The sequence below is a fragment of the Trichinella spiralis genome (genome assembly GCF_000181795.1).
Source record: "Trichinella spiralis strain ISS 195 chromosome Unknown Scfld9, whole genome shotgun sequence".
NCBI lineage: Eukaryota > Metazoa > Nematoda > Enoplea > Trichinellida > Trichinellidae > Trichinella > Trichinella spiralis.
This window is the reverse complement of record NW_003526948.1, coordinates 2,723,775-2,737,305: the sequence shown is the minus strand read 5'-3', so window position 1 is coordinate 2,737,305 and position 13,531 is coordinate 2,723,775. Positions and strand designations below refer to the sequence as shown.

Here is a 13,531-nt window from a genome sequence, read left to right as displayed (position 1 = left end):
TGTGGTGGATTCGCACTGCACACGTAGCGTTAAACACCGGCTTACGTAAGTTGGATATGGGGCTCTTATATGAATTAGAACATAATGTCAACAAAAAATAATGAAGGTTGAGCACACTAGTTGCGCTGTATGCCAAGCATAATTGACTATATAAAAATTCTGATTTATCTAATGGTTCAAAACTGAAAAAAAATTCAGAAAAATAATATAAAGTGATAATAAAATTAAATTGAAAACGATTTTTATATGAAAACGGTATTTTTCTGTCCTGGATAATAGATAACTCTATACGCTTAGTGATATTCGACCTGGTAAGTCGAAAATGAAATTGAATGCCATAAGCAAGTGGAAATTGAAAATTTTATCGTCTTCTCCAATTAAATCTATACGATTAACTAAAATAGAAAATTGAAATATGGATTTGTTCAAAACCTTCAATGTTCAATTATATGTGGAGTGAGAATATTATACTTTAAAAAGTACTTCAAGTTTTACACATCTTCAAATTGAAAAGTGCTCTAATACTTAAATATACTTGCATTCATAGCAAAACATCAGGAAAATAAGTTTCAATTATATATATAAAATATAAAATTTTCACCTGAATGTTTCATCTTGCACTTGCACCTTCGTTACGCTGCGCCACCGTTTATCGAACAGCACCGTAATAAAGTAATAGCTATGCATTCCTCTCTTTGTGTATTACTTAGTAACCTACTTATCATTAATTTGGCATTTTAAATAATGCATCTTACTGTATCTTTAATTATTAATTATTTTTCCGTGATTTTATTTTTGAAGTATACTTTTACTTCATATTAAAAGATGCTTTTATATTTTCTCATTTTATCTGCTTTATTTTCTTTTTACGCTTTGTAATGTGTGCTTTAATAAGATAAAACTGTCTGCTGAAATTACGACAAATGATGTGAAATGAGACTTGCATTTATTTCACTGTCAACATTGAAGCTGTGGTGCAGTCAAGCCGGCTATCATCAGTTAGATTAATACTTGCAGATTTTTATATACACTTAATTTTTTGCTTTGTGATTCAGGCCTGAATTCCAGATATATTTTAATGTCGTTAGTGATTGTTGCCATTTGTGCTTGTTTGCGCACAACGAGACGTCTAATGATTTTCTGCAAGCTTCACATTCCCGCGTCAGCTTAACAAAAAGGCCAACCTGATTAACAGATACAATTTTCCAGTGGCCGCTTAAAATACACTTCCTTTAAACGGCTTCCTTATTTTGCACCTATTTACGCAAAAATTCTGCCTACTTTATCATACGTCCCTCATTTCCGAGTCCCAGGTGTGAATGGCTGTCACTATGACGAGTTTTATTTGTTCACTTTGAATGTTTGATTCTTATATAAATTGCATCTACACACTAAAAACCTCTTCTCTACCTTCCCCTCTTCGAACATCCATTTCAGCTGCCAACTCCATCACCTACATGCCATCCCTACTATCTCCTCTCTCCTAGCCTCAGTCAGTCGATTTTTTATAAAATTGCTGCAGGAAATGTTGCTCTTAGTTGCTTTTTTTGATTTCCTGATTCTTGCGTAACTGACACTTTCATAAAAATCTGAATATGCTTGAAATGCTACGATCAGTAGTATGTACTGATGTTGAGGATGCCGTAAGATAGAATGTCATGTCTCGTAAAATCTTGTGCGGTCGAACCACACTTTATCAGCAGAAAATTAATTATGGAGTAGAAATAAAATCGAAAATGCATGTTTATTGTTTTGTAAAAACAAATTATATTCTTTCATTTAATGTAAAACATACAGAGTCGTTTAATTTATAAAGATGTGCGGATGTAGTATACAAAAGATTTATCATGTACATGTATTATTATACATGACAGTCTGAAGAAGAATAAAATAGTACCGTTTTATCATTAAAAATAATTGGTGATAGATGGTGATAGAAATAATCGCAATCATGCGATAGAATAACTTTCCAAGTAATAACTTTAATTGTATTTCGAAAGAACGACAAGTTTTGATTCCGTTTGAAAAAAAAACTTTTCTATTACCAGATCAATATCAATGGAAAAGTCAGAATGAATGTACACATTACGGCAAATCCGTTTAGTCGTTCTTCTGTCATGATAGTCCAGAAATAGCTTTTAAGATATTTCACTGCAGTTAAGCTTCGTTCTGCGCTGGCTGAGGTGATTGGGTAAATAGTGAAAATCCATAGGAGTAAGGATACGATCAGGTAATAATCATTGTTGTTGAATTTTAATGCATAACCAAATCAAATGCCAAAAGTGCTATGTTCGCTGAAAATCACGTATGTTAGATGCCTTTCGAGGAAGTTACAGATTGGCAACTTTCCTGCATATTAAGATAAGCACAATGCGGTTACTTTGGAGGCAATTTATAGCGAAATTATTGTGCAGAGTGCGTTGAAACTATCCATAACGATGTTATTCATTACTGCCAACATCTGCCAATCACAATAAGTTGAAATTTCTATAAAATATTTGACTATTTTAATGAATATGTATAAATGCGATATAAATAAGAAGGAAAAGAAGAGAAATAAAACTTAGAGAGTAAATAAGTATGCAAGGAAAATGATTTTGTGTAGATTTATCGCAAATGTTTAAATAATCGAGCAAAGAGAAGTATCTTGTTCAAATAAAATTTGTACCTGACTTGTCTTTATTGCTTACAACATTTATTATTTATTAATATAAAACTATAACAATCGGAAAAGTCCAAATTTTGAAAAAAAATTTTTGACCGATTTTTGCAAAAACAATCAAACCTATTGCCCATAGATATTTGCAATTTTCGAGAAAAAGTTTTTGCTCCAAACATTAAGGCAATTGATATACATCGGTAGAGGATTATTTGCTAACTATTATAAAATTATCTTGACGGCTCTTGATTGCGTATTTGTTGAGATATGTGAAAAAAAGTGAAACCAAAATAAGATTGTAATGACATCGAAATAAAAAAAATGAAAAATAAAGGTTAAATCAGTGTGTGCATATGGAATAGTTTCATTAATTTTTCCAACGTGTCTATCAATGTTTTAACCGGAAAAAAGGAATTTATTTAAATAAGAATTGTTCCTGATTTTCATTTTTGCAAACAAGATACTTTCAAAATCAAAAATTTTTGTTCATTGCATTTTGTTATTGATTACAATTCAGAGATAAGAATTATCCAAAAATATCAAATTGGAAAACTATTTTCGTGCAAAATGTTAGTCTTTTTATTCTGTAAATTTCAAATGCTTAAACTGGCAACTCTATGAAATTTCTCAAAAAATCATTGATTGCGGGTTATTGAAAATTTACATACCTTTGATTGGCGCAAAATTGCTTGAACGTATCATCAAATGTTTTTGTAATTCACCGTTCTTTCTGAGAAGAATGGAATAATTTTCACTCTATTTACTGGTGGATACCTCTGAAAATTCGAAGCACTACCATGTATGAGCCGAATAGTTTGACATCAGTTTTGAATTTATTTATTTTCCTAGCATTCGTAATGTAGTTTCACCCTGGGCGAATATATATTATACTAATTATGCAAATCGCAATTGCATCGTTGTTATACATCCAAATTAGCAAAAGTACAATCAAATAGCCACACATGTGGTATCAATCATATGCGTAATCAATGAAAAACATGGCAATTCGGATCGCATTCCATGAAATGTTTTCTTTTCAACATACAAAACAGTTACAGAGCATACGTTCTGATTTGCAGCAATTAATGATTATTGAACAGCAATAATTTCAGAAATTCAATTAAATTCAATTGATCGTAAAAGACTTTAAATTAGTAGCAATCTAACAGACTCGATATCAAAAATGTCTCATGTGCAAAAATTGGCAGTCATTGCTACCGTTAAAAGAGAGTTACTGATGGTCAAATTCCCTATGCATTATGATAGGCCGTTGACAAATTTAAAGCCCACTTATTCCTCATCCATTAGGCAATTTGGGTTGACACTCCAGAAAACACTTTTTTTATCAATATAAAACTATAACCATCAAAAAAAGTTCAAATTTGGAAAACAAATTTTTCGCCAATTTTCGCAAAAACAACCAAGTCTATAGCCCATTAAATCTTGCGATTTTCGAGAAAAACATTCTTCGCCCAAAATTAGAGAAATTGATTTATATAGGTGAAAAATTATTCGCTAACTATTATTTAAAAAATCTCTATGGCTCCTGATTGCGTCATTTTTGAGCTACTTGAAAAGAAGTGAAACTGAGATAAGATTTTAACGGTATCGAAATAAAAAGGTATGAAATGTGAAAGTCAGATTAATATGGAATGATTGCATTCATTTTTCAAACAAGAGTATCAATGTTTTTACCAAGCAAAGGAAATTTTTTAAATAAGAATTGCTCCTGATTTTTATTTAAAATCAGTAACTTTCAAAATTAAAAACCTTTGTTCACTATATTTTTTGATTAATTGCAATTCAGAGATAAGAATTGTCCAAAATAATCATATTGGAAATCTATTTTCATGCAATATGCCATTCCTTTTATTCTATAATTTTCATATGCTCAAACCCAGAACTTTATCAAATTACTCAAAAAATCATCATATGCGGGTTAGTGAAAATTTACATACCTTTGATTGGCACAGGATTGCTTGCTATAATCAAAAAATTATTTTACAATACGCCGCAGTTTATGACATGCATAGAATAAGTTCCTCTGTATTTACTAGTGCATACCTCTAAAGCACGAGCTCTATGATTTGACATCAGTTGTGAATATATATGTTTTCCTAACATATGTTATGTAATTTCACCCTGAGCGACTACATATTATACTAATTATGCAAATGACCATTGCATCGTTATTACTTAGCGAAAGTTCAATCACATAGCCACACATGTATTTTCAATCAGTGCGTCATCCATGCAAAACATGGCAATTAGGATCGCATTCCATGAAATGTTTGCTTTTCCACAAACAAAACAGTTACAAAGCTTAAGTTTTGATTTGCAGCAAATAATGATTATTTAACAGCAATAATTTCAGAAATTCAATTCAATTGATCATAAGAAACGATAAATTAGTTGATATTGAATGGATTCAGCATCAAAAGTCTCATGTGAATATCCTATCTACAAAAATTGTTGATAAAATATTCAAGAGAATTGTTTATTTATAAGTTTCATAAAACTTGTTGTGAATAAAACTCTTGCCTGTTCGTCCCCTGATTTTCATTTTGGTGGACTGTATGTATTCCATAACTCTCCATATCCATTTATGCAACTCACTCATAAATGAATTACTGCCCTACAAATTGTCGCGCTGACCAAGAACAACAACTGTCAATTCAGTTCCTATAAACTTTATTTCTATACAATGAATCAAAGTACACAGAAATACAAAGAGGGAAAAATTACAGATTAAACAACACAGGCGATCAAAAGCGCCAACACACAATATTGCATTACCTTAAACGGTGATGCTGAACGTAGGCACACTGCTACTGGTTGATATTAACTGTGCGCAAAACGAGCAGAAATACAATGCTGCCAAATTCCATAAGACGGTAAGTGTCTGCATTGGACTCTTAAATGCCGGTGCCACCTAGCCATGACCACATTGATAGCTGAACAACATACCTTCCGTGACATTTCGATTGTACATCATCTGCTCTAATTCGAATCGTTCAGTCGTGAAGATATATTTTCAGTTTTCCATAATGTAATTTACATACATTACATACATTCTCATTGTTAAGAATGTGCTGCTTATAGAAAACATCCTATAACAATCCATTGTCGAGCTAGTGATCATGTACCATTAACAAATGTAATTATACTAATACGTAACTCATATTCATTATTATAATAAATTTACACAGTTCAGAAGCAGGTGAAACAACGAAATTTATTCCATATTTTTATCGCGCACAGCCTAAGCTTTCACCGCTTCCGACTCCAGTGGTGAGCGTTCCACTTGCCTTATGAGCTAGGGAAGAGCTCACATTTCCCCTTGTCTAAGAGAAGGGAGGTTCTTCACCCTACAGAAATTTGGTTTCTCCATTTTCTTACCAGTTTCAAATATTTTCCCTCCCATTTTGTGCATGTTTGCTTTTTCACAATGTCATTTATTGGAGAGTTTAATCACCTTTTCTATCCCTTCTACCTTCTTGGAAAAAGAGATGAAAAATTTTTTCAAACTGCATTTATAAAATATAAAATTATAAGAAAAAATAAAAGAAAAAAATATTAAATCAGAAAAGATGGAAAAAGAAATAAATGAGATATTTTTCAAGCATCCAGAAAAATCAAAAAAAATAAAGTAGCTTCCAGAAAAAGAAATAATATTTTCCAATTTCGACGATTTATTTCAGGCGACTAGTACTTGGAGTAATCTTGCCGGTTGGTGATATTCATTTCATTATTAATATCTTTTTCATGTATTATATTAATAAGTTATGTTACGTGTATAAGAGTACATATGCAATGCATCATTAGTTCATTTACTTTTAAATTAATGCCAAAATATATAAATGAAGAAAGAAGAATGAAAAGTAGTATTTGGCAAATAATGAAAATTACAACAAGTATAAAAATAAAAAAACATGAAATCAAATGTAAATGAATGAAGAAAATATTTTCAAAATTAATAAAAATAAATTTCCATTGAAAATAATTAAAAAATGCAGTCCTGAACGTATGAATGTTTGGATGAAAGATGAAATCAAACGGAAATTAGCAAATAAAAATCTGTAGATAGTGTGATTCATGAAAAAAATTGCATACATAAATTTTGGTGCCAGTAAGCCTTAACACTGCATTAATAGAAATCTCAACTATGAAAGATAGTCATTAAGTTAATTTAACTAAACAAAACTTCATCTTTTCAAAGTATCACAATCTTAGATTTTAGAAAAAGATGACCCAAAGAGAACTATACTAACCTTTAGACTTCTTTCGTGACTTCACTTTTTGTTGTCGTCATTCTTCATATCTACAAAAATGCTAAACATTAAACCAAATGTTCACTTCATCATGAAGTAAAAGTTGTAAATTAGATGCCAAAATTAAAACTGAATTCTAAAATGTAGTAAATAACTGCTTTTCAATTAAACGTATACTTCTGAAAATGTGCAAACCATATCTTAAATGAAAACATATGGAGAAATGGAATATTTTTTAGTAATTGAATATGGTTCTCATCTGTTGCTTAACTCAATAATCACTTGCAAGAACGTTATTTGACAATACGGTCATCTATATCAGATTAGAAAACAGGCCTGTAGTTAGTAATATAAGACTATTTTCAGAAAGCTTAATTTGTACACATTAAACAAACAACGCTTATAGCTTCGCTCGATCGAGCATAACAACGTCAAATCTGAACGCCGAATTATTATTTGTTTATGAAAATAACTCCTAACCTAACCCCTATTATGTGAAATAAAACATTTATAATCGAATAAGCATTAACTCGAACTATAGTGAAGTCTAACAGATATCACGCATTTATAATATACTTTTATAATAATGGATTACTTATTTATAAGAAAATATTTTCAGCAAATCTCAATTTAGCTTAGACACAAAATTTTGAAGATTATAGACACACCATTATTTAGTTGGGCTAGTACAATACAAATTTAGCATCTATTTGCAGCTACGTTGCCAAGCAATTGCAAAGAAATTTTGAGAAATGCAACTTATCAAAATGGTCATCTTTGCATCATTGGGGACCATCTGTTTTTGTGTCGTACTAAATAGTAATAAATCATTTTCAAGAAACGAAAATAAAATTTCTAGAAAACAAATCTTCCTTACGGATGCTGGTCTAATTTTCCAGTGTAATCACAACCTCTCAGCAGCCGTACACTGTTAAGCTGCAATTATATCAAATGAAGCTCATTGAGAGAACGTTATCTGACGTCACTGCTAGTTGTGGTATTCAACTTACCAGGTGCTCTGCTACTGATAAAATAATGTTTAAAAAATGCTAATTTTCATAACTGAACCATAACCATCTGGAAAATACAAAAACGAAAACAAAAGACAAAGATAAAAAAGCAATCTAACTTCCCCTTTGAGAAATTTACAAAATCAGACAATCTCATCACATCTTTCGAAACTTTCAACAATTAGGAAGATGTAGCTAGAATATTTTTAGAATTCATGATGTAAAAGCAAAGAATAGGCTTCAGTGAAAAAAGGGAATTAAGAGAACCACATTATCTAAAATGATTCTGCTATCAATTATTTGTTAAGATTATTCACAATAAATAAAGCGACTTTTGATATTTGAAATGCAAACTTACATAATCGCAAACATGCATATCAAAGAAAACTGCAGAACGCTTACTACAACAATGACCATAAGAGGTCAATGATCATTTCAATAATCGATTAATATTTATTTGTTTATTGCACCACGGTCACAATTTTAGCTAAAACCATAATACTATCGCAGATAACTTTTCTCGTATTCTTTACAAGTTATGTAGCGCTATTTTGGTACTTAATTTTACCTGTAGTCACAGTCTAGCCTTAGAAACCAACTGCCAAAAATAAAAATACAATTTTTCCTAACTGTAATGATTGAAATTTAATCATCTTTCATTTCACAATTGAATATTAATGTCATTCACAACAACAAATGAGACATGAAAAATGCTCAGATGCGGAAAGCAACTACTCCAAAATATTAAAGCATTCTATCGTATACAGTAGATTACATCAAGTACTGAGCATCAATTTTGTTCGTTCGATAAATTATACTTCAAATGTAAATTATACTTTTGAATCGATATATAATCTCCAGTAATTTTACAGTAATTACGATGCAACTCAAAACAGTAAAAAACAAATAATCTCACTTGAATTTGAATGAACAGCAAAGTTTATTTCACATATAAACAAACATATATCAGAGATCAGTAAAAAATCGCTGACGACGAAGATAGTAGCCTCCATAAGCTTCAATATTTCATTTTCATAGAAACTTTAGATTGAAACAAAGCTACACAACAATAGCGGGATGAAAAAAATTAGGATAAATTGCTTTCAATTAACATAAATAAAAGAAGAGAAGAAAGCAAATCTGTCTCAGTGATGGGCGCCTCATTTCAAATGAAAACGCCATAAATATTCAGTCGGCGCACATAAATAAAGCCTATTTCCGTTGAGTTTTAAATGATGCTGAATTATTTTCAAGGAACAAAAACAAAATACAGAAAAAAGCGTATCGGTTGTTTCAGGTATGTACGTTGTACTTTCCAGCGAAAATGGTTTAGGTGCTCAGTCGCCGCACACCATAACATTCCAATTATTTCAAATGAAACTCATTAAAAGAACCTTATCTGAACACTACTTTGAGCCATATTAGTTAAGTCACAGATTTCAATCGTCTTCATTTCCATAACATGCATCTGTAATACCGATTTTCCAATCACCTAAATTATAAAAGTGATTTGCACAGGAATAGTTCTGTAAATTGCATGCACATTTATGGTTGTCTTCTACAGTTTAGTGTACTTAGAAATGTGGAATAAAGAGAAAAAGCTCATTGATCAATTGCAGCCAGTATATTAGTAAATTCATGCTAATGACAAGCACAGAATGACATTCCCAAGCTATAAAAACATAAACAGATAATCAAACTGCCGAATGTTTGTCAACATTTATACTTTGTTCATTGCAGGAAAATATATTCTCTTCCCACTACAGGTAGAAATCATCTTCTTCAACCCATTGCTAGAAACAGGTGCCTTTGTGCCTTAATGCAATGCGCAATTAATTGCGCAAATTAATTAGTGTGTAATTAATTTGTGCAACGAACGTCAAGGTGTGAAGTGCACAAAGTTCCTTTCCTTTATCTATTCACTATTCAAATCTCACCAAACTCAGCAGCAGTGCATTTTGAAAAAATATAATTTATTACAATATTAAAATATAATTGAAATTAATGGAAATAAAATCGACTAATACAATATTTGAAAATCAAGTTCTATTGTACTGAGATTCACTTTAAATATTTTTAGTTTAAACTTTAAAAACTTTAAAGGCACGTGCAATGTGCTCGATAACTAAATCACATTTCACATTCCGATGTTGGCGCTTACAGTTAACAGCGGCTCGAAAATGCTAGGACGGTCTACATGCAAATCGTAAGTTTTACTTTACGTTGTATTTAAACATTTCATCAATGGAAATATTAGATGAAAAAGAAATATTTCAAAACCTTAGTAGAGCACTGCTTCCCCAAATTCCATTATTATCATATTTAAAATAATTATACACGACCCAGCAAGCGATATGAGCTTCAAGAAATAAGCATAAATATAATTTGATAACAAATTAACAATAATCATTATTGTTTAGAAAACTGTTTCATAAAGATTGAAAATTTCAGGCTCTCACATAATTTTCCACTTTTGCTGATAACAGCTGCCGTATGTTATCAAGTAGTAAGTACCCAAAGATATTTTCGCATCAAATGATTTCACCAATTTACTTCGAAGGCTGTTACATGGGCACTGGACAATACGGCGATGGGCAAAAATGGACTTCTCTACGACAAACAAAACCGGACCGAAACAATGAAAAGGAACATTTCAAATGAATATCTACCAAATGGTGAGTAGCATACTGAAAACTAATGAAAATACTTTTCACAAGGATGCAACACTGACATTTGCAAAACACGCAGGTGTTTAAGAAATCATAATTGAATAATTAAAACTATTATTTCGTTATAATTATATTCATAAACAGGCCATGTAATATTATGATAATCAACATTGAAAAAGTACTTTTCAATTCAATAAACAATTCAATATATTGAAAATTGCATTTTTTAGAGAATGCTGAGAATAACAACAAAACAGATGTAAAAGCAACAGTATTTGAAACACCTACCGAAAAAGAAAACATCACCGAATTTGTTATAAAAGCCCCACAAACGCCCATAACGCTTACACCACAAACAACGACTCCAATACCAACAAATTTTTCAGAAAAAGTTGAACCTGCTAATAACAGATCAAAAGAACACACTGACGAGATATGTAAGTATGAAACCGAAGTTTGACAATACTCATTGGTACAACAGTACAATATTTAAATTTCAATAATACAGGTGAATTAGAAACAATCACAGAATAAGCTTTAATCATAATGATAAACCATGTCATAAAATGAAGTGAATATGAACAGTGAAAAATATTCTATAATTCGAATAATCACTACATGAAATTGAAAATTACACTCTTTTAGTGAATGTGGTTAACGGTAGCAAAACATATGGAAATGATAATGTATCTGAAAAACTGAAAGCGGGCAAAACAAATGGAAGTGATGTAGAATTTGAAACTCCACCACCAAATTTTGTTATTACGTCGACTTTAGCGCCGATTAATTGCACCCAGACGGTGAATTACAAAGGAACAAACAGAAGTAAAAGTAATATCATCATTTTCATTAATAAGAATATATATCAAATATGGTTCATTTTTCCCAGCATTATGAGATTTATGCATTGAGGTTGCTAATAATACTGTTTCGCTAATGAGTATTTTACTTGTAAAAAAAGGAATGAACAATTTGTGTATTCAAGATACATCCTATGACTGAAAGCTTTTAATTTGCACTGCTGTTGTTTAATTTATTCCTGACGTTTCCGGTTTATAGGTGTCGTTGGATCAGTTTTTGAGGACATAAACATGTAATAATGCTATTAATTAAATTTTAAATCAATCACTGCATTAGACGGTGTTTTTTATTTATGCAGCTAATTAGGAACTATTCTATACATTCTTCACACATAATTAATTCTATTCTTTAATTAAACTTGAAATTTCTCAATACATTGTAGGATAACTTATTGTTCATTTTCTGCTTGATGAGAAATTTATATAACATGCAATTCTATTTTTCAGAATTAAATCAAACCCACCGACATATTTTAACATGCGAAAGCGATCAAAGCCTGAGTAAGTTTCACTCGCCTTATTCACATGCTACTTATAATTATCATCACTACTTTACTTCTTCAACTACAACATAATTACAAAACAACTGCTTCATCAAATAGCATGCACAGTTATTTTTATGCATCTACTCTGTTGAGATACATACTGAAAACTATATAACGCATTTTATATTCACTATCAAAATTTTGAAATTTTTTTCAGCAGTCTAATTTTTTATACTTAAACGTAATTAAAAATGTTTTCAACATTAATTTATTGTTCATATTTCAGATGCTTGTATCGGAATGTCCATTACATTCATTGCATTAACCTTCATTGCAGTAATCTGCTTATGCGTATTCCACTTTCAGCCTATGAAGACGGTTAGTCTTTATTTTGCATAAAGGGCAGATTCCATTCAATAACTTCTTTTTTAGCTGAGAGATATAGTTGAGAGGAGAAGAAACGGTGAAAACCATCATAATTTCTGTATTTCGACAAGGGCAGAACAGGAAATGGTTTCTTTCGGGGAGAAGTTGAATGAAGCCTGATTACAACTATATTTATAATATCAATTTTATTAATTAACAGTTTTTCAATTATTTATCATTATTAACTGCTGATATGTTCATAATTTATAATGTAAATCAATCATTAATAAAATTATATTCAAAAACCATAATTCACTCGTTGTTGATTTTCTATCAAATAATATTCAAAAATGAAATTCCATAAATTTCGATGCACTGCAATGCGGGCAGTGTTAACGAAAAACAAAAATTAATGTTAAATGAACAGGTTATAAATTAGTCGTTCAATTACATCAAGAGCAGGAGCGCAACCAAATTTTCAATGCCCTAAATTCATTATAAATGAAGTTGCAAAATATTAATGATGCGGTACAAGTGTCTGAATTACAAACAAATATTTTCTCAATTAATGAAATATTATGCATTCTTTTTCTCCGCATAAGTTCATCGATTTAACCATATACAAAAAATGCATGTCACCTGTTACTACACAGTTAATACAGCAATAAATGCAATCATATATTGTTTCACGCATAAAGGTAGTTCCATCATTTCCAGCTACGTACAGAATTGACTGTATCTACATTTGCTTTTCACATGAAAGGTTGTATAATGGATTATAATTTATTTTCATTTTCAAATTTTTGACAAAGCATTGACGCAACAACAGCAAGGGCTATTTTATTGTTCATGACAATTGCAAACTTTTGGAGAAAAGAAATTTTGTTTCAACAATTAAACTTTCATTCTCACAACATTAATGTCCACGTTTCAGAAGTAAAATACAGTTAATATCATGCATTTTCTTTACATTATTAACCAAACATTACATTTTTTCAACTCCATATAAATTCACAATTAGTTACAATCCATTTTTGGCAAATTGTTCAGCAAAACCAACAATTCCATGCTATTGAAAATTAACCTACTATCAAATACTGATAAATATCATCAGATATTAATCAAAATTAGAAATATTGGTCACAGTTTCATATTTATTTTACTGCAGTGAGGGGCAAATTTTTGGAAAGATTCAATGGCGGATTAATTAT

The 13,531-nt window shown here is 30.6% G+C and overlaps 2 protein-coding genes across 2 annotated transcripts; one reads left to right on the top strand and one right to left on the bottom strand.

Moving 5' to 3' along the window:
* Nucleotides 1-45: 45 nt before the first annotated feature.
* On the bottom strand, nucleotides 46-750 carry Tsp_05303 (hypothetical protein; the record flags this gene model as incomplete). The annotated part of the gene is made up of 2 exons (XM_003371607.1): nucleotides 719-750; nucleotides 46-182 (listed from the first exon to the last, which is right to left on the bottom strand). Coding segments are annotated over exons 1-2 (169 nt in total), but the record flags the coding sequence as incomplete, so codon positions are not given.
* Nucleotides 751-10,120: 9,370 nt separating this feature from the next.
* Tsp_05304 (conserved hypothetical protein) lies at nucleotides 10,121-12,500 on the top strand. Its single transcript, XM_003371606.1, has 8 exons — nucleotides 10,121-10,146; nucleotides 10,392-10,446; nucleotides 10,501-10,615; nucleotides 10,840-11,046; nucleotides 11,255-11,440; nucleotides 11,917-11,970; nucleotides 12,241-12,332; nucleotides 12,387-12,500. Exons 1-8 carry the CDS (start codon nucleotides 10,121-10,123, stop codon nucleotides 12,498-12,500), a joined length of 849 nt encoding a protein of 282 aa, XP_003371654.1.
* Nucleotides 12,501-13,531: the final 1,031 nt, after the last annotated feature.